The 23,709-nt window shown below is 48.0% G+C and overlaps 1 protein-coding gene across 8 annotated transcripts in view; it reads right to left on the bottom strand.

The window, feature by feature from the left end:
* The window catches only part of TNIK (TRAF2 and NCK interacting kinase), a gene marked incomplete at both ends in the record, with an annotated part of 137,259 nt that overhangs the window by 112,853 nt on the left and 697 nt on the right, over positions 1–23,709 (bottom strand). For all 8 annotated transcript variants that reach the window (XM_079539879.1, XM_079539880.1, XM_079539883.1 and 5 more), the window contains one exon: positions 1,083–1,148. In XM_079539879.1, the coding sequence (XP_079396005.1) occupies positions 1,083–1,148 (66 nt within the window). The remainder of the gene's footprint in view (positions 1–1,082; positions 1,149–23,709) is intronic.

Here is a 23,709-nt window from a genome sequence, read left to right as displayed (position 1 = left end):
TTCTATTGTGGAATTGATGGAATTAGCCTACGGCGGTGGGAGGATGGGGAAACCAGGATTCAGAACAAATATCTCCTGACAGGTAGCTTTCCAAGCACCCTTCTTCTCTTCATTAGGGACAGCTCACTGTCTTTCACTGCTCGACAGGCAAGTGCTTTCACACTGACCCAGTGAGAGTACTTGAATGTACTCATTTCTATTGTCAAAAGGGAACATGGGCACGGCAGGCAAATGGGCTCTCTGTGTGAACACACACGCACATACACACAGATCAATGCCCACATTACAGAAACCTTTGGAGAATGGAGCCCATGGAGTTACTGTCTGCCAGCAGATCCAAAACACTTGGCAAAATCCACCATGCAAAAGTGACATGAAACTTCCTTACGCCATACGTTAAGTGTAGGTAAGCCCAGACTTAAAAATAATTCAACCCTTCCCAATCTCATATACATCATCCACAATAGAATACCATCAAGATGACAAATTCTGGAAATCCTTCAATCTGGGAGGTGCTGGGGCAGGTGAGGTACTTCAGAAAAAGATGGACTCTCCAAAACATTTGTAAAGAAGCTCATGCATGTGTTCATAATTCTGTTCTCCTTTATACTCCCCTTTGGAGCACTGTTTACTGACATTTGCAAAGGTTCTAAAGCAAGCCTTCTGAGCAGCAGGTTTGCAGCAACTCACCTGAGTGCTAGCCCCATGATAAAGGCAGGGCAGCAGGCTGCAGCAGGCCCTTTGGCAGGCTCCTGTGGCCATAATACAGCTCTTCAGAAGAGACCCAGATTTATCTGTTATACCACAGACTCTTCATTCCCTCCTCATCACATAATCAATTGGGGGGAGAAGGAAGGAAAAAAAAAGAAAAAGCAATTCTTTTTTTTTCCTAGCAGCAGTTTCAGAACTAACAGGAGCTCCACGAGATGCACGGTACTTGAGCACACAACCAAAAAGCCAAAGTCCAGCAGGGGTTCTAGATAGGCCTGAATGTGGTGGAACCTCACCTGCCTGATGCACTGGGATGCTCCATGTTCAACACATGGCCAAGGAGCCCGCTTCAGACATCAGTGTAGCCTTACCTTATACACCTGCCCATACGTGCCATTGCCAACAAGCTCCACCAACTCAAAGATTCCTGCAGGATCCTAGGAGAAAAGAAAGAAGGAACGTTTAATAAGCCATACTTTGACTTGTTCAAAAGTAAGCATTCTACAAAGAGATCAACATTTTTCTGACAAATGTTTCGAGTGGTTTAAGGTTTTCCGACAGCACAGGGATTAGCAGCACTGCAGTAACATTGAGCAGGGTGTTGTTAATCCACCCCGTGCAGCCGAGCCATCCCTGCACCAAGCTGTGTTTGAGGAGGAAGGAAAATGAGGGCTGGGGTTGACCATGGGAACATTGGTAGATGACCAGCTCTTCCAGCAGGAGGACCAGCCCTCCTGGAAGACAGCAAAGCGAAGCCCTCCATCACAACACCAGATCATGGAAATAGAGATTTCACTCGCCACAAAGCCTGGATCAACTCCGAATGACTTAGGGCTCCAGAAGTCCAACACTGGGTCTTAGCGAGCAGCTGACAAGCAAGGTTCAACACGTAATAACAGCACCAGTAAATGAATCCACCTTTCCCCCAGCTGCACAGTTTCAGGAACACCACCCCATGCTTTTGCACACCTCTTCCCATATGCCCAACTCCCCAAACTGCAGGACTGAACGCTCATAGCTCCTGAGCACAGCCTGGGCAAACAGAGCAGTATGGAGAAAACCCAACAAAAGTGGTCCAGCTGGAGCCCAAAAGTGCTATCCACCACCTGGAGCTGACCGAGTGCAGTTCTCCCCAAAAACAGATGGGAAAGGGAAGCAATAGTGCACCAAGTTTTAACAAAATGGGTGAGAAAGGAGGCGGGAGGGGAAATGACAGCAGCTGCTGTTTATTTTTTGAGTTTCTTTCCTTAGGGTTATTCTCTGCAGTGCTGAAACAACTCTGAAAGAGGCTTTTCAAGTGTTACAAGTATATCTATTTTTGAATATTCACTAGGAGATTAAGAGAGAAGAAAGCTGTGCCTAGGGCAGATCATTGGGAGACTTGGAGAAGCACATCCAGGGAAGCAGCTGGCCAGTTCTGATAAAGAGACCCATTTTCCATGTTATGTTTTCCGACCTCTTTCCACAGCTCCCCAAACCCACAAGTACCCCTATCTGTGGGTCAGTCACACATGGATGCCAGCCATGGGGCAGCCCCAGGTCCATCTGTGCCCGCTCACCGTGCAGCTGCAGACCCCAGGAGCCAGGTGAAGGCACACACATCGTGGCCATCCTCCCACCTCGCTAATTCCTTGTGTTTTTCAGGGGCATTGCCAAGGTAACGAGCAGCATTTCTGCTGCAGGGAGCGGCAGAATTTCAGCACAGCCCTAGCAACACGTAGGGAACGCAGAGGAGAGCGTGCTTGCTCCTCCCAGCAATGCAGTCCCTCCTTCGTGTGGCTTTTTCCCATGCAACGGGCTCTCGAAGGGATAGCTCTGCTCCAAACAGTGCCCAGCAGCAGCTGTTGCTAAGAGCCTTCCCAGAATACACACTGCAGAGGATGGGGCAGGGAGAAATCTTTCCAGTGAACAGGAGATGAGCTTTGCATCTCAATGGCTGCTGGGCACTGTCCTTGGGACCTGGGGACCCAATCACTCCTGGAGAGCCCCAGCTGATGAGTGCAGAGGGAGGAAAACAGGACAGCATGCTGAATGGGGGCTTTTAGCTTAGCAAGGGAAAGAAACAGAGAACAGAGCCCTGGCTGGGGACCAATCCAGGCCAGGCAGGAGTAATCCCAGACCAAATATAGCCCGTGCTGCAGATACCACGCTGGTGCTGGCAGCAGCCCCAGGCTCCGTGCTCCTACCCTCCAAGGGGCTGCAGGACCACCCCTGCACGCTGCCACGAGCCTGTTTCCATGGTTTCACATATACTCTTGCTATTTTGCTGTTGTTGTTTAAACTGAACATAAAACAAATAAAAGGAAAAACATACAATTGATTTGTCTGTTTAGAGAAACTGGAAGAGGTCATGCTTTTGAAAACCAGGGAAAAGAACCAGCATTTAAGATACACCCAGGGATAATTTTCAGCTTTACATGAGCATCATGCAGAAAACCGTCTGCATTATCGTAGCACCACCAGGCTCTGCTGAGAGACACACAGCAGCAGACAGGTCCTCCTTCCCCCTCCTTGGCTCCATAACAAAGGATCAGAGCAGAGAGGCAGGGGCAAAACCAGCACTGGATAGGGCTGTGCTTTGAGCACTGCACAGCACAGGTGCTCTGCACACAGAACACTCATTCAAAGCACTGCAAATGGAAACTGCCTGGCATTGTGCTGGTAAAGCTGCACATCCTGGCCAGAGGCGAGCTCAGTTCTCAGGCTCTCTGCAAGGTAACTGAGGGCCTAATGCGTCAGCTTCAATAGGAAAGGAAATAGACACACAGCAGCACTGGTGCTATAGGCTGCACAGAGCTCTGGGCAGGGCAGGCTGACACCCAAGCACTCCCGTGTCACATCTGGCTCTGCTTCTGCAGCTGCATCAGGACAGGATGAAGTGTTCCAGAGGGGAATTCTCCTGAGCTAACTCCCATAAAAGTAGGTGATATCAAGATCTATGTGGCAGAACGGAGTGAGACACAAAGCAAGGCAAGAGCACAATCATCTGCAGTAACAGCATGGAAAACTGTTCACTGTATTTCAATAAACTGTGTATTTAAAACTGTTGCATTGCCAGAAAAGGGACTTCTGCACAGAGATGATAAAGCAGAACGCATCCAAACTCCGGCACCAGCACGCACATCCTTTTTGAAGCACTTATCAGCTGAAGCAAGCAGCAGCTGGGCTCACAGCAGGAGCACTCGCCTCGTTAAAATGGCTCCGCTCAGCGCAGCACAGACCTGCAGGACTGCATGAAGCAGCTCGGCTCTGCCTACACCTTCACGTCCCAACGAGCCCCGTATGCAAAGGAGCCAAACACTTTGCACAAGGAGGCAGCTAAGGACTGCAGGGCTCACCTGGAGATTAGCGAGTTAGCAGATTGACCGTGATCTGTTCCTAAATAGTGCCGGGTGGATGCCCACAAACATGAGAGGAAGGATGGAAGCATTTCTGTGCAGGTTGTGTCCCCAGCTTGCCCCTTCTCCTTGTGGGAGCCTCACTTTTCTCCCTTCCAGCACACACTGAAGGTATTTAACAGAAAGGGTTATATGAGGAAACAGTGGAGAGATGCTGGGGGATGGGGGGAATTGAGGGACATGCCAATTAAACTTCTACTGCCGTGAAGGCACAGGAAGGAAAATGAGAGATCAGAGCCTCTGTAATCATTGTGCACTTATTCTCCCAATTTTGAACAGCTAATGACAACTTCCAGCCAAAAATCATGGAGATAACCAGTCATTAAACAAATGTAATAACCCTAGAGAAACAAAACGCTCAGTGCAATGGAAAGCAGCACAGCGTTACGGGTCAGTGCGTGACGAGCGTCCCCAGGCACCGGGAGCTGCAGCAGCTCTGTGGCACTAGGAGAGGTTTTTCATCTCCACTACAAATAAAGCCCGTGCAACTGACATTCCCAAACAGCACGACGCTCCGAGCCTCTGCCTTACAGCTCCCTAATAAAACACCCTCAGCAGGAGATGCTACTAAACTGATCAGGCACATTCAGGATCCAAAGATGGGTTTATAAAGCAGCTTGCTTGCTGCCCCTCAAGACCAGGGGAGCTCCTTCTGAGAGCAGGTGTCTGTGCTCAGACAAGTTCCACTGTCACAAGGAGGCATTTCAGCCCTGGGAAGCACCAACACAGCCGCCTGGCGAACATCACTGCTTCTGACCCCACCAGGCTCCAACCAGGAGAGGAAGCTTGTTAATTTACAGTATGAAAAAACACTTTCACAGGAACGCATGAGAGCCAGAAAAGCCCTTCAGCGATGCAATTTGATACGTGAAATTGTCATATGGGTAATGCATTTTTGATTATGCAAAAACATCTCTATGAGTAACGAGGACAAGAAACAAAGGAACAAGTTTTCACCCCCCATGCTAAATACCTGCCCAGATTTCATTTCCCAAGGCCAAATGTCCTGGCTGGGCCACGCTCTGGGAAGCCACACTTAAGGCAGCCAAGTCGTCATAGGCCATACGCATCTGCCAAGCGTTAAGACCTGAGAAATCTCAAGCTCTAAAAAGTCGGCTGCTGTTCCCTCTGAAAACACATTAACTCACTCATTTTACCGTACTTTTTATGTTGGCTTCTACAGCAGGAATTGAAGCACTCGTATGATTTGACAGAACAAGGTCCCGCTCCCCCTAGGGAAGCTACCCCAAATGGCACGCAGTTTAGAGGAAAATTGAGAGCTTTGAAGAGTACTTGAAGACACAGTTGCTTTTTAATCATAAACTAGTTGTCTCCATCTCCAAGGCTCTTCTCGTTAACAACCCTGTGAGTAATACAAAGATGGACTGCACGAGCCAGGGGAGGATTGCTAATATAGCTGCAGACAACAGCAAGCAAAGCAGGACAGCAAAGGCCAAGCCAACAAAATATTGATCAAGCTATAGAAAAAAAGGTTGGGGACATTACCGTTCTGAGCTTTGAGCACTTCCCATTGCACAGACATACCTTTAAGGCTGCACAACAGTAAAAGCAGTGCAAAAAAACCTCAACAGGCTGCACAGGTATTTCTGAGCTGTTTTCCTTTAGTTATAACCCAAGTATTTGTATTTAAGCAGAGCCATGCTGGATGCTAGGTGTTATTCAGTCCTCTCAGACTGCTTAGTCTCACGTCTTCTCCTAGCTTTGGTACTTTTCCCCTCCTTCGCCCACCCATCCAGAGCCTCACAAAACAAGCTATCATCAATGCCATCTACCACTGCACCGCCTGCCTACTCAAGCAATACAAGCTGCTCTGCTTGGAAGAGAAATAAGGAACTTACTGAGGGTTTTGTTTTCATTCTGAAGAAGTAGTTTGTCCTCCCTCACCCCCAAACACCCAGCTCCACATCTTAAATGAAGATGTTAGTCAAAAAACAACATTCCTATAGAGCATAAGAAAAACTGTTGTCAAGGCTAAGCTATCAACAGGAGACAGATTTCTCCACTTGACAGCTGAGAGAAGCCTATTAACAAATTTATTTGAACCGTTCTTCTTCAGCATCTCCCAGGGAGCCCTTCCTCCAGCCCTTGCTGAGAGTCACTTCAGGCCTTTACCCATTTAAATCCCCCCCCCAGGCCTCACCCAGGCCTCCCCCATTCCTTTCCCCAGCTTCTTGCTTATCACCTGCGCACTTCCTCCCCTTCCAAATCGTTAAGACTGGCCAATAGCTGGCAAAAGTGGAATCAAATAAGAACTAATGACCACACTGGGCTTTTCAATCAGTAAAGCTGGGTCACTCCAACTGCTACCTGTTCAACTGAAGATGGAAGTGTGAATTTGTAGCTACAGGCCACAGGCATAACCAACAACCCCACTGAAGGAAGGACAGCAAAATACACGCACATAACCCTCCTTTCAGTCCCACTGGGCCAAACCACTGAAGCTGCAATATATTGATCTATGCCACATTTCCTGCTTACAGACTAGCATCTGCCCACACAAAAGTCAGAGTTCTTCTGACTGAGGTTCTCCTTCCTATTACGTCAAAAGGAAAAGCAGCTAGTCTGTACAACTTCTATAAATACAAAACACAGGGATGCTTAAGTCAATAAGTTGTCCTTTATTGTCTTAATAAGGAACATACAAGCCTAGAAAGACACACATACCAAACCAAGAGAATGTTTTTGCACCACTTCAGCTAATGATCCCACTGACATACATAAAAGCTAACCCTTCTCCTGGAGAGCACACTGGAGAACCCTAGTATAAGAAAAAACATCCACAAGATGCACATGTACAGAACCCAGAACAAGGAGGATCCAAGCCTCTTCATCCCCTCAAGAGCCTGAGCCATGCATCACTACCAACAAGGTACCTCCATCCAGTCCTCATGCACCTTAAGCAAGAGTCAACAGGTTCTGACTTGAAGCACCACCTAACTTCCTCAAGTCTTACTATGGTAAGAAGCTGCTGACTGAGATATTCAGTAACCCCTGAGGTGAGGAATTTCTGCTTACTCCTCATTCAAAAGGCTAGCTTCCCCAAATTTAAGATGAAATCATATATTGTATAAGTCATACAGGACATCCCAGAGATCCCCAGAAAGGCCTCCACAATCACTTGCAGCCACGATAAACACTCATTCCATTTCACAGAAGACTGTTCACCTAGGAGAGCTGGTAGTCAATCAGTGCAGAAGGACCAGCAAAAGCAGCAGTGCTGAATGAGCCCCACGTCAGATGAATACAGCCCCAGCACAGCCAGCCACTTCAATGTACATCTAATTCAAGCACACAACCTCAACAGGACAATATATAAAAGGCTTGGTTAAGCTCAGTGTCTCTAAAAAAGCCACAGAGCCAATTATAAATCATATCTATAGTCCCCAGAAGATCTAAGTCACTACTAGTATTGTGCCACTCTTCTCAGGACGCGAGACATCAATTAGAGCACAGCAGCTGGACACTCTCCACACTGGAAGTCACTCATCAGCCATTGCAGACCAACAAGATAGCATTCCTGAATGTTTAGATCTTGTCTCTCTGAGAAATAAAGTCTCTCCTCTGCCAGCAAATGTTTGCATCAAGCTGATATTGCTACCTACTAGTTAATGCAGTCAAAGGTTTATGGGCTCTCAGAGGAGCTGGTTTAATTACTTACCCAAGCAGCTGCTTCAGGAACTACAGCCTCTTCACACACCACTCCTGGAGGCATGCTCTGAAAGCAAGGTCACTGCCAAGCTCAGCACCAAAAGCAGAGAGCCCTCTCCAACATGCAGGCAAAAAACTCAGCACCCCACACTGCATGTCACAGGCCTGTGGATGTCTGTAGGGGTGACAGCTCACTGCCATTTGCACCTTTCCAAGATGGACACTGCAGCCTCTACAGCCTTCAGTGGAGGCTGCCAAGCTCAGGTGTTTAATTGCCTTCACCAAGGAAGGCAGCCTTGCTCCTTCCTCACAGCCAGGTTGATGGCCAGAAAAACGCCGAAGGCTGGAAGAACACTTTGCTTCCAAACAGGCACTTAGAAGCAAGGCAAAAAAAAACTCTTAACACCTTTTGGAGGTACTGGGAGCATAAACAAAACATTAGACTTGAGAGAGACATGAGTGGACAACTCATCCTCCATGTGCTGCAACCACAGGTGGAACACCACCTGTTCACCACCCCCCCAGGGACTCCCCAAAATGAAGGCCACAGTCCTTTTAATATTTTGTCAAAAATAAGGCAGAGTCCCTGCATACATGTCTGGAAAACATCACCTCATTGCTGCTTTCGGACAAGGCTGGCACACCAGCCCAGTTTTCACCCATCACCTGGTGATGGAGATAGCTGCTGTTGTAGCACTTTTCTAAGAGTTTGCTCCCAGCCGTTACTTCACATCAGTTCCTTATGTTTGGCTCTGTGAGGGCTGGTGAGCGGGGGGGGGAATCAGGTAACCCTCCAGCAGCAATAGCTCCAAAAAAGGATAATGCAGGGAGCAAACCACATCAAATCAGTCAGCATTACACCAGTTGCAGAATTCTGCAAGATGCAGCCAACAGACTGTAAAAAGCACAACTATACCCAACCAGCTCCCCAAAATCTGCATTGTGAACACATCCTCCATACAATTGTCCTGGCAAAACAAAGTTGCAAAAAAAAAAAAATATATATATATATAATTGAAGTGTATGTTAATTTCTGTACCTCGTATCAGGAAACATCTTTCTCATCCAAGAGCAAACAAGGTATGGGGAAGGGGGAGGGAAGACTTCTCACCCTTCTCTACATTTCACAGGCTGCCTTGAGGAAAGCCAGACACCAGGAGCCAGAAGGTTGGATCCTGACAGTCCTTCACTCACACTGGGGGAAGCGAATGGTCCTCCAGCAGAAAAAGCAACACCTTGCCAGTTGCATGCCAAAAGAACTGCTCTAGGTCAGAGAAAATCCACACTCACTGAAATGATCTGTAATAGTTTTTTGCCAGGCCATAAAGTACACCCCATAGCAAAATTTCTGTATGTCTTGCTTCTTGGTGGCTTGCATTGTAAAACACTCTGGTAAATTTAGGGAGCTGCTCTTCAGTTTCCATGTCCCAGCTGAGGGCAGGGATTATGTAGCTTAGTTTGCGTGATGCATACCACAGTGGTGCTTCACACAAGGCAAAACAGAGGGACCTTTCTCATGCATTCGAGGAAGTGCTTCTGGTTTTGCTCTGCAAGTCACCATGACGCTCTGTGCATCCAACCTCCTGCTTCACGGGATCCATTCAGCTCCCATCGAATTACAGCCCCGTGACACCTCCCTGCCTTCAGAACTCTCTGCTTGCTCTATTCCCTGCAGCAAGACACAACATTATCTGTCCTCTGCTAGCAACACGCTCTTTGCTAGGACTCCAGCCTTATCAGTCCATACAAGCAGACTGGCACCATCAGCACAACTCACACAGCAGCAAAGCAAGCCCTGCAAGACCACAGGTGGCAGCCTGCTGAAGACCTGCACGTGGTAGGAAAACAGAGCAGGGAGGTGCATAGCGGTTGGGCTCCCAACAGCACGATATCAGCCAGCAGCAGCCAAGCCCTCCTGCAGGCACTGTGCGCCCAGCCTGCAGCTCCCAGCCCGCAGCTCCACAACGGGGGAACTCCACAGCCCCAAGCAGGATTTGGCCCATACACAGAGATATGAGTCACACGGTGCAGGGATAGGAACCATTTGTAACTGCTGCTAAATTAATTGCCATTGTTGTTATTTGATTTGCTAAAACCTCCAGGGCTGGATTTTATTTTAGAAAAATACGAACACATCAGATTAATCAACTTAAAATAAATCAGTTTGATTTATTTATTTCTGCTATATCTACTCCTCTTTACGCTTGGCAAGTGGCTGCATTCTTTCCATCCTGTGAAAGAAGAAGAACGGGTGTTTTGGTTCATCATCGTTTTAAAGGAACCTCTGTAAAGCTCAGCGAGCACAGAGCACAGCACAGGTACGCTGCGGAGGAGGACAAGCGCAGGGCTGGGGCTGCTCCCATTTGCTGCAGGCACCGGCCCTGTCCCCAGGTGCTCAGGAGAGCAGTGCAGAGATGGGCTGGATCTCCTCTGGCCAGCTTTCACCATCCATGGCTCCTCCACAAGCAGCCAGCATCCTTCCCTCTCTGACTCCCTGCCCTCAGCTGCAGCAATGCAGCAATGCCTCAGCCAGCGCGCTCCAAAGAAAAGCTCTCCCATATATTATCCTGAAGAAAATTAATCTTGTGTTCCACAGAATACTAAGCGGATTACATCTACAGCCTCCAAGGAGAGAAATGTTGATTTCCATGTATCTTGTGCTATTACTCACCTCTATTAATTTTTCTACCAGCACAACGTTAGTCATGATGATTTCCTGTTATTCAGACCGGAGCCCAACCGGTACAACATGCCAAGCAAGGAGAGTGAGCAGGGACCTCTCCTCAGCTGGCTCCAATAAGCAGCACCAAAGTCATTCACCTGCTTAACGTTAGGAGAAACCAGGAGCCTGCAAGCTCAAGAAGGCTCTATGCCCTTCCAGGCACAACAAGACCAGAGCCACATGGAAAGAGTGCAGCCCATGGACAGCAGTGCAAACTCAGCCTGAGTATTTCTGGGTATTTCACAAGCAGAGTAACAGATTTAAAGGCCAAAAGGAGCATTCTGATGACACTGCACAAAGGAAGGAAAGCAAGTCTTGGAAAATGTGCTTTTCCCTAGACATGATACACAATCAAGAACTGGCTTGACATGTGGAGAGATTCATACTTTCTATTTGAATCTCATCAGTCCCTGCAAAGAGGTACAACTTCTTAACCCCAATTCTCAGGCTCCATCCTCTCTTTTATAGCTCCCAGAAAAATTCTAAGACTACATTATAAACGTGAGAGCTGATAGGAAATGTCTTATCAGATGAAAGAACTCACAGCTTTCCATGAGGGCAAGATGAAGAACTAATGGTTACAGAGCCAGATTAGGGTATGCATAACCAGAAATCAAATCCACGCAAGAGCAGCAGCCTCTTGGGAAGCGCTCCATCTTGGGAAACAAAACAAAATATCTCATGTACGTTAGTGCCCAACACACCATCCCTGCACCTTTCACGCCACTCTATCCATGTTTTATCCTTGAGCCCATGAACTGCTTCCGTGCTTTCCAAGCCTGGGATGGTTTTATCTTTGCTTGCTGACCCTGGAGACAGATGAGGGACTGCTGGAGACTTGTTCAACTCAACCGTGACCCCACGCTCTGCAGGGCCCCCCTAAATCCCAGCAGAGCTATCTGCAGACCCACCCATGTCACTTCACCTGACCCAGCAAAGCTCAGCTCCAGACTGCTGCACAGCCCCAGGCTACAGCTACGAAGACAAATTACCATGAGATCAAGATGCCCTTGTAATCCTTCTCTCCTCTGAAGACCTGATGCATTGGAAAGGAGTATTTCATTCTGCTGGGAAACCAGTCCAGCTTCTAGTGTTTGCACAGACTGAAAGCATCTTGAAGCCAGGAATGAATTGCTGCTCTGGGTCTGGGTGACAGCAAGCACCAAGCTAGCACATTTCACACTGTAAGAAAATTACATCAGATCTCTGCAACTGGATCCACCAGAAACCCGATACCGAGGCAAAACCCTGTTAGCAACAGCATCGAGTGAGGCCCCTGGCAAACCCCTGTGCCACATTTCATCAGAGCTCCAGATTGTCAGTGATACTAAAACCGGTGGTAGGCTGCCGACAGCAGGACTGCATCGTGGGCTTCCCACATCAGCTACTCTAAGACAGGAAGAGATGAAGAGGGCTGTCCCATCACTGAGGACCAGTCACAACACTGGTCTTCCATTTCCCTGCATGACTGGTGGCTGCCTGTCTTGGTGCACAGAGCTCAGTCACAAATTCATAACCTGTTGGTTATCTCCTCATCTGATTGATTTCCTTCCTGAAAATTGACAACTGCATGTTATTTCCCTTCCCTGGTATCCCAAACCTTATTCTGCGTTGGCAAATGTACAACAAAAGCTTTTATTGAAAGGAATTTGCTCATCAAGCTTTGCTAGCACAGAAAGCACACCTTATCTAATCTTAGGAGAGCATAGTTTAATGACTAAAGCACAGTCTGAGAGGCCAGAAGGTTTGACTTCTACTCCCAACTCTGCCACGGCCGCAGCGCCTGCAGTGAATGCAGACAAGATGCCTGAACCCTCACCTTGATTTCCCATGCTGTAAGACTATCTGAGCATTCCTTTCCTCACAGGGGATCTTATCTGTAAACTCCTCATTAGCATCTGCAAAGAGTTATGCACCTCCGGATGTGTTTTAATCCAAGTATGAAAGAGAGGAGCAGCAGCACTGGCCTGCTGAGGCTGAATTCACCCCCTTCAGTGTACTCAGGCATTGCATTCCCCATCTGTGCTTTGGGAGAATTTTACATTCCTTCTATCTACAAGAAAGCAAGGGAAAAAAAGAAGAAAAAAAAAACCCACCAGCACTACTATCCCACAACAGCTGGATGTGGAGATGAGGTAAATGCAGACCCAGCATGTTCCCACAGTCGAAGAGCAGCTCACGGGGCCTCTCTTACACAGCAGGTCCTGCTCTGCTTTGCCCCGGTGCCACAGCCTTTGTGGGGCTCTCCCAGCCCTTCTGGGAGGATGCAGAAAGGGCTTCTTCTGCTTTTAATAGAAGCTTCCATTTGGAAAACAACATCAAGCAAAGTAATATTTCAGATCTTCCAGGGAGGAAAGGAAGTCACCCCGTCCTGCCCCCTTCCCACTTTTCCCACTTGCCTCAGCTAACATTGCAAGCAGATCACGCCACCAGCATCAGTGCCAGCAACAGCACTGCACGAGCTGGGACTTTCCCAGTGCAGTAAGACCTTTGCTCCAAGACGGATCCAAGTGGTGTACAGCATAGCAAAGGACAGGAGGTATGTTTGCTCCAGTCCAACTCATGGATCAGCACCGTCTCTGAGGAGCAGAACTTGGAGAAAACATAAGAAGAGGGCTAAACTCCTTTTAAGAGAAGAGAAAAATGTCTTATTGTTCCACAATTAATGGAAAGCAGAAGAGGTTTTATGGAGTTGTTGAGAAATAGAGGGTGAGTATTAGAAAGCACACATCAGTATTTCATAATCACAAGGTGAGCTGCTTGCATAACACCAAAAAAGAACGTAAATGCAGATATCACAAGGTTGTGATAAACTTGGGTTTTAAATGCTCAAGAACAGTTACAGAGTAATTAAATTTCATGAGTGATATATTTATTATTTTTTATTTTTATCTGCAAAGCAGATGCTGCAGCCTCCAACTGAGGAAGCACCACGGTGAGGTGCACATGCACACACAGTGGATGATCCTGCTCCCATCACCTTGCTGCAGCCAGGGTCCAGCCCACCCCCAGCCTTGCTTCCAGCTCCACCCCTGGAGGGGCTTCAAGATCACACCAAGAGAGTCTGTGAACCTGACAGGGGCAGGAGAATGAGGAAATAAACCTAAATACAGCTGCACTGTGAGAGTTAACTACTAAACCCTGAACAAACTCCTAGGCCTTCCTCCCCAATGCTTTCTGACACGAGCACGTGCTCATGTGAATTGCTCCAGTGTGACCAGGACACACAGTCTCCCCTACAAAACACATAATATAGAGCAGCAAAATGTCAGGAAAATCAAGGGCAAATGCACACAGAAGACAATCCCTCCCCCTACTAGTAGTGCTATTTTTAGGCAGTCAGATTAGCTTGGAGCAGTGTTTCTTGGTTCTGATAATGAGCAGGGCTCTTGCATCTTCTCCTGAGGACACTTTCTCTGCTGGCCAGCACTCATGCAGGCACTTTGCTTTAAACCAACTGCATGGAAGAGATCACATGAAATGGCACAAGTAAAACCACAACTTCATGTGCAAGGCTCTCGGCAAAGTGACCCTGGCTTTGAACATGTGCCACATCTTCATTCACCACACTGCTTAATTTTGATGTATGGGGGAAGAGGACATGACAGTCTACCCAACTACAAGGCATCCCACCCTTTGAAGTGACTCTGTATACACTCCAGTGAGTCTGGCCAGCAGTTTTGAAGTTCAGCAGCAGTGAGCTCTGCCCATCTGACCATTACCAGCCCCAGCTGTGAACAGTCTGAACCACAGGATAAACCCCTGCTCAGGTCTTTTCTCGGGACATCAGCAGGTCCACGAACCAGTCTGAAGTTCTCTTCAAGGGAAGAGACAGCACTCATCTGCTCTACCAAAAAGCCTCCTTACAGTGGGTCCTTCTGACATCGAGGTTGACAAGGTTGGTAACAGAGGCGTGACAACGACTCCCAGGAGCAGCAGAATCAGCAGGCTAACGGTGGGACTCTGGTAAAGAAGAGGATGCCTGTTCTCAAAGGACTAAGACAAAAGGAAGATTTATAGGTAGCCTTGGGTCCCACTGCATTGCCAGCTTCTTTTCATAATGAAATGTTCCTCTTTCTACCAGGCAGTTCTGTTGCTAAGGCACTATTCCACAATTTTTTGCAACACAATCACCGGCACACTCAGCGTCCTTCGGCTGCTTCTGAAATACTCAGACTGTCTTGACGGCAAGCCCTGGGTACAAAGCTTTCCTCCTTCAGGCCCAGCCCTTCCTGTCTCAAGGCCTCAGCCTTCCTCCACAGCCCTTCACCACCACCTCCCTATCTGCAGTAGGACCAGCAGGAGCTGCTCCAGCAGCCTGTGCCAGCCAGCCTGGTGCAGAGGGCAAGAGAGACTGCAAAGCAGGAGTCAGAAGTGTGGGACAGGAGATCAGCAGGTTTATCAGAAATGAAAGCTCAGGAAAAAATAAAAATAATCAGTGCTCCCACCACATGAAGAGGACAGGGCAGAGCCTGCACAGCCTCCAGAGCTGTGCCCAGTCCCTGAGCCACTCATGGCTTCTCAGCGAGTTCCTGCCCAGGGCCACAACGCCTTATAGTCAGGCTCTCTCTTTCTTCCATGGATCGTAAAACCTCATTTATTGAGGAAAAGCAACAGTCCAACATGAAGAACCATTAAGTTGCCTGGTAGATAATTAACAGGCAGGTACTCAGTCAATTGCTACTGCAGCACTCCAGATCGTTCACAGCCATAAATGCATCCTGCACCTTCTCGGCAGACGTCAGAGGTGAGTTTAAAGGGAGACTGCACCCATCAAAGCCCTGGCTGCAGGCAAGGATGCAACCACAGGTCACCCCTTGGCTTCCCCTCTCCCTCATGGTGGTGGACTTTGTTCCAACCATCCTACTCCATCATCACACCTTGGCCATGCTGCCATACCCAAGGCTGCCCCCCAGCCCAAGCCTTTGCAAGGCAGATTCTGCAGAGGTGGCCATGGCTCCCACCCTCTGACAATACTACACTCATGCAGGAGGCAGGGAAGGCAGAAGGCTCTTTAAAACAGAAGTGAAAGTAGTGTTCCTCCTCAGGCCTTTGCCTTTCCATGTCAGGGTCCTCTAAAGGTTCTCTGGAGCTCTAAGTGTTGGCAGCTTTTAAGCAGCAATATCCTGAACACTCTTCCTTGCTCCGGCTTTTACAACACACAACAAATAAGTTACTGGGATTTGGCACTTTCTCCTTTAACAGGCCACCATTAACAAGTGACTCATATTACACTGCACTGTGAGTCATCTCAGCAGAGGTCATCACCATAAGCGACAGCGGTTCTTCAATTATTTCCTTCAAGTTGAACTAAGGGTATATTGTTATGCTAATTTTACATCTGCTCTCTCCTACTTTCCCATCCACTGTCTCATGAGAAGCTTGCATTTTCACCTCATGGCCCAACCTATGTCTGGAGGAGCTATTCCACTGCGGTACAGTCACAAAAACTGGGCATGCAAATGCATTTTCAGCTACGGCACAGAACGGCTACAGCGAGCAGTTCTCCATCCCTCCACCCTGTGCTGCCCATCTGGTGTTAAGAGGTTGCTGTTGCTTCCACCTTCTTGCTTTTTCTACTTTATAATGTCGATTTTCCAAGAACCCAGGGCTGGTCCAGAGCTCAAACACAATCACCACCAGGCAGCCACACCACGTCAATGCCTTCACGAGCAGGGGCAGAGCACAGCAAACAAAGTCACTCCGAACTATGCCCATCCACACACGACGAGTAAGAAGCTATGACAAGCTATGAGCCGAACAGGTAGAAAAGGAGTCCTTTTCAGACTACAGTTAGCTAGGCAGCCCCACATTTCAATGGGAGGATTGAGCAAACTTATGCAACTCATGGTAGAGTATTTCCAGTACTGAATTTAGATGCCAGCAGGTGACTTGTGGAGACAGAGCTTCCCAACCACTAAATCAGGAGAGGACAGCTGAGATCCCTCAGCATCCCTGCCAGGGATGGGCATGACCACTCCAGGGCACTTGGCTCAGAAAACATAGTTTGGTCCATTAGAAAACACAGCCATTACCAGCCCAGTCACCAGCACAGCACTGTTGATATTTATAGCAGCCAAACATTCTAACAGGGAGCAGGGATAGTCGCAGTGGCTGAAATTCATTTTGGAAACCATCTGAAAACCACTCTCACTACTGGAATCCCATTTAGCTATTACAGCCTCTTGAAACTAATATACCGATCCCCGCAGAATAGAAATAGGAAGGACAGAGTCATCACAGTATTTACTGAGACTGATCAATACATGAACACTGAAGATTTATTGCAGCAAAGACAGCCTGTCTGCGTGGCCAGAAAATGCACTTAAAGCCCTTTTAATTTTGTTGCCTTGGCCTCAGGTTTTAGTTCAAAGCGCATCCATTTTCTGCATATCCATATTTCTAGATGCACCCAATTGGAGGAACCCACCAACACACAAAAGAAGCCTCCCTGGTACGCCCTTAGAGGAGGAGAAAATGCAACACAGAGAGGTTCAATGCAATGCCCTTCTTTTGCAGTCAGCTTTCATGTGCAAGTTCAGGTTAATGGCAAATGAAGCAACACCCAAAAGCAATGGGAACAGCAAAATTGACTGCAGACGAGCAGCACACCCAGAGGGTCTGTACCTTTCTGCTTTTCTCATTGCATGGAAGAGAACAGGAAAACTCACTCGTCTCATCCATCACCAGACTGCACAGGGATACCCATGCCTCTAGGGTAACCTGCTAGCCTTCAGCATCAGCCAGCTTCCACAGAAGAAAGATTTACAGCTAATTTATTTCCCTTGCTTTAGTAGAGACAGTGACTTTTTATAACCACTTCTCCACAAATCCTTCCTCCTTTTCCCATGCCCCTTCCTTCACCCCAAATCTGGCTGGTTTTGGCCTACAGAACTCAGCTCCACACTCATTTTCAGTCTGCCTGTGCAAGCTAAAACCTTATATACCACATTTCAAACATAATAAACTTCTGCCTTGGATATAAACTATAAATGCACAGGTCTGATCTGGAAATTTGGGGCTGTTTTGAAGGTCTACACGCCAGGTACACATGATCTGAGTCATTTGCTGTATCAGCCACATGGCCCACAGTGCAATACTTCTAAGAAGCATGGCAGCAAGCAGGAAGGAGATCTGCAACTTCTCTTTTGCCAGTTTATCTCAAAATCATATTAAGCTTTTAGGCTTTTGTACAGAAGAGAAAGAAAATGGCAAATCTATGCTGATTTACAGGGAGATTTCTATTGTTGCCTGGACATCAAACAGCACCCAATTAGTCCTGCAAGGATCTGACCCACAAATTATGAAAATAAATGCCTCCAAAGCTTTGATCTCTTGTATTTCTGTAGCATGCTACAGCAGTTATTAGGCACATCTTACTACATCCAAGCTGTGCGATCTCTTCCTCGGCAAAGGTTCTGCTGCCTCAAATGCATCCTACAGGCTCCATCCAGCAGATTAAGGGCATGGTCCAAACAGTCGCTTCTGTCATGCACCGAGCACATGACTCAGCTGGCAGTAGGCTTTTTCCTGCTGAGTTTCAAAATTAGGAGCAAAGAGAATTTTTAAAAGGCGGGGGAACGAGGGGGAAGTGTCAGCCACCGAAATGGAATTTTGGATTCTTTGTTAGTTTATAAAGGAATACACATCGTTTGCAATGCCCTTGGATTCTGAAAAGCGGTGTTTTCAGCAGAGCTAAACAAATTATCTCTTTCTATACTCTGAAATGACACTGCTGAAGGAAGCAAGCAATAACTGTAACAAAAGGTTTCATGCATGCTGGAGCTGAAAACCACACGTGCGCTCACACAAACAGAAACACATCCGCCCATCCCCGCTGCAGGGGCAGCATTAAAACAGAGAGGATGTTACACTGGGGCTGCTCACAGCAAGCCCAGTGCCTGCCACAGGCCACCACAGTCTGTGTGGGGGAAGGATGGGACTGCATGAAGCAATCCGGTCTCACTTAATGGCAAGAGGGTGGTGTTTGCACGAACCCATTAATATCTGATAGACTTTCTGTAGCAGAGCTGGTTATCAGCAGCAGAACAAAGTGCACAGCTCCTGCTGCATTCACAGCGATTCATCAGCTGAGCACGGGGCGGCGAAGGCTGTTTGCTCACCTACTGCAGGAGGAAGCGCTGGTTCTCAGCAACACAAGATGCATCTGGATTCCCCAGTGCTGGCTGCCTGATTACAATCATCCATAATTTACTGCCAATACAGAACCTTGAACTTCTGGCACGCACCGCAGAGAATTAACATTGAAAAGCAACATTCCAGATCAAAGGGAAAATGGCTCTCTGCGCTCTCAAAGCATTTGCCATGACAAAATAAAATCAGGCGTGCGGAGAGCTGTAACTGAGGTCTGATTAAACTTATCGATGTTACCCAACCTTGCCTGTTTTGCTTCTTCTCACAGGACTGGCCCCTACGTGCTGAGCATCCTCACCCCATGGGAGACACTTGTCACTTGGCCCCACAACAGGTTCGTCTCAAAGGAGCACAGAGAGGGAATGTGGGCAGACGAGGGGTCCTCATTTTTGCAGGATTGCATTTGTAAGGTAATCCTGTTAGAAATCACGAGCCATTAACATGCAGAACACCAAACTTAATTTTGTATCACTTGTTTTCCTGAGAACAGAGCAGGCAGCCCATTGATGTCACTGCATCGCTGCAGTTCAAAGTGACAAAAGGGAACATGGAGAGGGGACAGCAGCCCTTATTTAACGGAGCTGTGACAGACTGCAGCCGGCTGGGTGGGGAACAAACCACGCAGCCAAGGCTCAGCACCCTGCCTTTCACACCCCAACACCACATCCCATGGCTGCCGCTGCTCCTTCCATGCCCCATACACTCATGCCTAACGTTAGCTTCTCCCTGAGGCATGCACAGGACAACTGGCAGGATTCTCCCCATCTGTATTTTAGGCAGGAAGAAATCAGACAGGGATCAATACCGCGTCCTTGCTCACAGGCTGAGGCACAGGCTGCTGCTGATGTATATAATGATGGATGCACAGTGGCTTTGGGTGCGTTAGAGGCAGACAGGCCTGCTTTGCAGAGCAGCTCAGAGTCTGGGTTTGGGGTGTGACAGCAGCTTATGTGTGACCTGGCAACACAGAAATGACGACTTTCAAGTGCACCTCTTCCTTAGCACAGTGATTAATTTCAGGAGATTTACATACTGATGGAATGGAAACGGTTTTCCCCCTTCACCCCCATATAAACTGTGCCACTTTATTTACAACTGGCAGATAAAAACTACCTCCACACATCAAGGAAAGACCTCCTCACACTTACCATCTATTTCCACTGTTGTGGATGGTCTCCAGAGATCAGGCAGAGTAAGCAACCTGAGCTGGAGGAGATGTGGAGGCAGCAGCATAGCAACATTCGGGCTGCACAGCTCCAAAAGGTGAAAAACAGCAGCCATGCAAGAGGGCTGGGCAGAAGACAGCTGTTTCTGGTGTAACTTTTAATGAACATGCACACAACATGCACGTATGGGCAGAAAACAGCGACTGCACCATGGCCAGCACTGCTGGCTTGAGGGGTAGAAGTGAGGTGCGGAGGCAGGGCTCAGAGCTGGACATTTTCATTCCTTCAGGGATTATTCAGATTGAGGTTTTATGTTTAAAAACAAACAAAACAAAACAAGGCTCGAAATTTACCAAGTCTGTAGGCACAGTCACAGTCCGTAGCTTACACTGATGGAGGCACTGATGGACAACTTCCAAGAGGGTCTAACCTCATGAGTTCCAATTAAATACACACTCTTGCTGAATGCAGGCTCCAGATTTTGCATGGTAGCACAGCATGTAGAACACAACATAAAGATGCCCTTAATCTTCATCTCCTGAAGTCATCTCTAGTAAAATTAGTTTCCTCTTTCTATTTAGGAAGAAGGTGACCTTTGCAAAAGCTGCCTCAATTCTGTTGAGCTACGGTTTTTTAAAAGGAGTTGAAAGAAGCAGCTTAACGTAATGCTGCAGAGATAATGCTCCCGAGTGGTGACTGTAGTGCTTATACCCTATTAGGACTTCTCCTAAATCTTTAATGATTCTGAAACGCTCCATAACGTGATGAAGTTCTGAACGCAATGCCTGCACGTTGGGGCTTTTTTGTTTGTTTGCTTTGATTTTAATAAGAGAGTTCTTAATCTTCACTGACAACGATCAACTAACGCAAACAAACGGCCACTGAGCTCCACTTCTATACAAAGCACATCTAGAGGAACAGCAGTGACATTTTTGGGTTTCATCCAATTCTTCCCAGCAACAGCTAATACCCACCGGCTCCTTAACTCCGCGCTGTCTCCTCTCCCAACCCGAGCAGTAAAAGGCCAGGCGTTCCCAAAACAACCAACGATTTTAGGATCCAGTTTCCAGCCAGTGCATGGTCAGCACTCCATAGAAGTAAATAGCAAAGCCTTGGTTTTCGTTAACAAGCCCAAAACAGAGCAAAATCCAGGTACACAAAGAAAACAATTGCTCCTCCCCCGGAAAGTCTGTTTTTAAGCAGGAAACCCTCTGCCAAGCCCAGGTGAGCCCATTCCCAAGCATAAGAGGCACAGCTGTGAGCAGGGGATCTTTGTCCTGAGTCCCTCACGCGCTGCAGAGCACGAGCAGGGGACAGGGCCAGCTCCAAGCAGAGCACCCCGAGCGTATCCTCTGCTGCAGCTGCAGAGCCCGCGGCCATCGCCGCACGTCAGCCAGGAGCCAGGCTGCAAACAGACATAGTGGAGGGAAAGCTATTGACCTGGATATTTTAAAGGGATCGAGGCCACTGGCTTCAGCACGAGATGACAGCATTCACCCCGACACACGCTGAAATCAAATGGGAAGAGAGAAAAGCCAGAGCCGTCCTTCTGACTGCTCTCCTGTGGTGCCCAGCTGCACACGCAGCATCACGGAGCGCAGCCTGCTGCATCACCACTCACACACGTTATCATTTTCTTACCAAAAAGAAAAAAAATCTGCTCTGTCAACAACCTGCATAAATCCCTGCATTAATCATGATCCTGCTAATAGCAATATCAGGCTGTGGGGCTATTCACCACGCTGAGCAGACCAGCAGAAATACCTCCCAACCCGGACAAAAGAACATTATAATGCAGTTTATCTTATCCCCTTGTCAGTGTAATATGCAGCACTACCTATTCAATGGCCTCATCATTTTAAATTACAGTTTTCTGCAACATTAACAATGCTCATTACCAGCACTACGAAGACCTCTATTGTAAGAGCCTTCCTGATGTCAGAGCTTCTCCCCGCAGTCCTCGCTGTGCTGACACAGGGACACCTGGCTACCATGGCAATGAGCACAGGATAATATGATTGATAGAAATATGTTGCAAGGGAGGCAGGAGCAAGCCCGAGGTGTGCTCTGAGCTGCAGCAGGCCATGCACTGCAATCAGAATTTGGTGCTTTGTTCAGGCTGTGAGCGCATGAAGCAGCGCAGCACAGTTGCACATCCAACACAAATCCATGTGGCAAAGCACAAGTGCATGGGGGCTGTGGTGTGTGCCCAGCCTTGCACACACCTTTCTGCTCCAGAGGGATGGTGTGGCACGCTGGCAGAAGTCCACCTTTTTTTTTTTTTTTTTTATAGGCATTGGCATGTTGTTCCTCAAACCCAACCTCCTGGAACACCTCGGTGACTCAAACTCAGCGATAAGCAGCCCCAGAGCTTCCTCTCCCCACTGCTAAGAAGAAATTATTCTCCCCCCTCCTAGATTTTGAGTCACCCCCAGCAGCCACCCCTCACCTCTGTGCACAGACACACAGCAGCAGCTCCCCCACCCAGACCCATCCACAGCACCAAGCCGACATTCCTCTCATCTTCCCATAAATGACATTTTGCAAGGCTTGGGGAATTACTCCCTGCTGCCGAGTTTTGTGCTCAGGCAGCAAATCTACTATTGATTTCTGATTCAGGCTCTGCGGAATGATTCACGCTTCTTGCCCGATCTGCTGAATTTATGACCTTTAACAATTATTCTAAGTGCTAAAAGAGCTTAGTTCAGAAGAAGATCTATTCCTTGGCAAATTAAAGCCCTATTCTTGTCTCACTTATAAACCAACACATCTCTCATAATTTAAAAGAAAGTGCCATAACAGGTCTCTCTCCCCATCAGGAGACTGCCTCCTGGATGCAGTCAACTTTTTCTAATCCTAATCTTAGTGGGAGTCCAAAAATCCCAATTTTATAATGGTACTCCCCAAATCCCCTTCCTGCAGGAGCAGCCTCCCTGTGAAGCCCTGCCAGGGGCTGGGGGGGGGGGGGTTAATGTCCCCATGCCCTGGGGGCTTGCAGACAGGCAGGGGTAGAGATTTCCTCATAAAATGAAAACAAAATCCAGGCTGTGTCTTGAGCACAGCACTATTGAAAAGCCACAAGAACAGAAGAGCTAAGCACATGGGGGTAGTCTTAAAAGGAACTAGTGACCCGGTTCACATACAGCTAACACTGATGGTTAAATATAGATACATACATGGCTAATGGGGGTGGGGGAGAAGCAGAGGGCCTTCCCTCCCCCCCCAAGGACACTGCTACCCAAGATTAACCCCAGTGGCTCCAGCTCCCTCCCACCCTGTAGGGAAGGGAACACTGCAGGTCCCCTCCCTGCAGGATGTTGGTGGGTCCCTGCCTGGTGCGCACCGCGTCCTGCTGAGCAAACAGTTACACTATTAATCAACCAGAAACTCACCAGGAAAAAAGTAGGGCAAGTGAACAAAGATTTTTCTTTTTTTTTTTTCACTGAAACAAATAATACTTCTAAAAATATACTTGCGCTTGTCCTCAGCGGGTTCTGCTTAATTTTATTTATTTCTCTATGCCAGCAGGTTGAGGGAAACAGCTTCCCATCCCCAGCAGCGAACTGCTAAGAGCAAAAGGATGAAAAGGAAAGGGGAAAAAGGGAAAGTTAAAAAAAAAAAAAAAAAAAAAAAAAACTTGCAGGATAAAGGACCTGGGGGTGGCATCGGGCCACAGGCAGAAGCTGACACGTTCGACATTTCAAGGGTATGGCAGCAGGACAGCGATATCTCAAAGGGGGGAAGAGAGGAGGGAGCACAGCGAGCGCTGCGTGGGAAGCAACGCGAGCATCCGCATCCCGCATCCCTCATCCGCATCCATCCCGCATCCCCGGCCGCGCGTCCCTGCGTGCTCGCGGCCACGGCACTGATCAACGGAGCGAGACGAGCC

The sequence above is a fragment of the Tetrao urogallus genome, assembly GCF_951394365.1.
Source record: "Tetrao urogallus genome assembly, chromosome: 9".
Lineage (NCBI taxonomy): Eukaryota > Metazoa > Chordata > Aves > Galliformes > Phasianidae > Tetrao > Tetrao urogallus.
The sequence above is the reverse complement of the archived record's forward strand: the minus strand, read 5'-3'. Positions and strand labels throughout refer to the sequence as shown.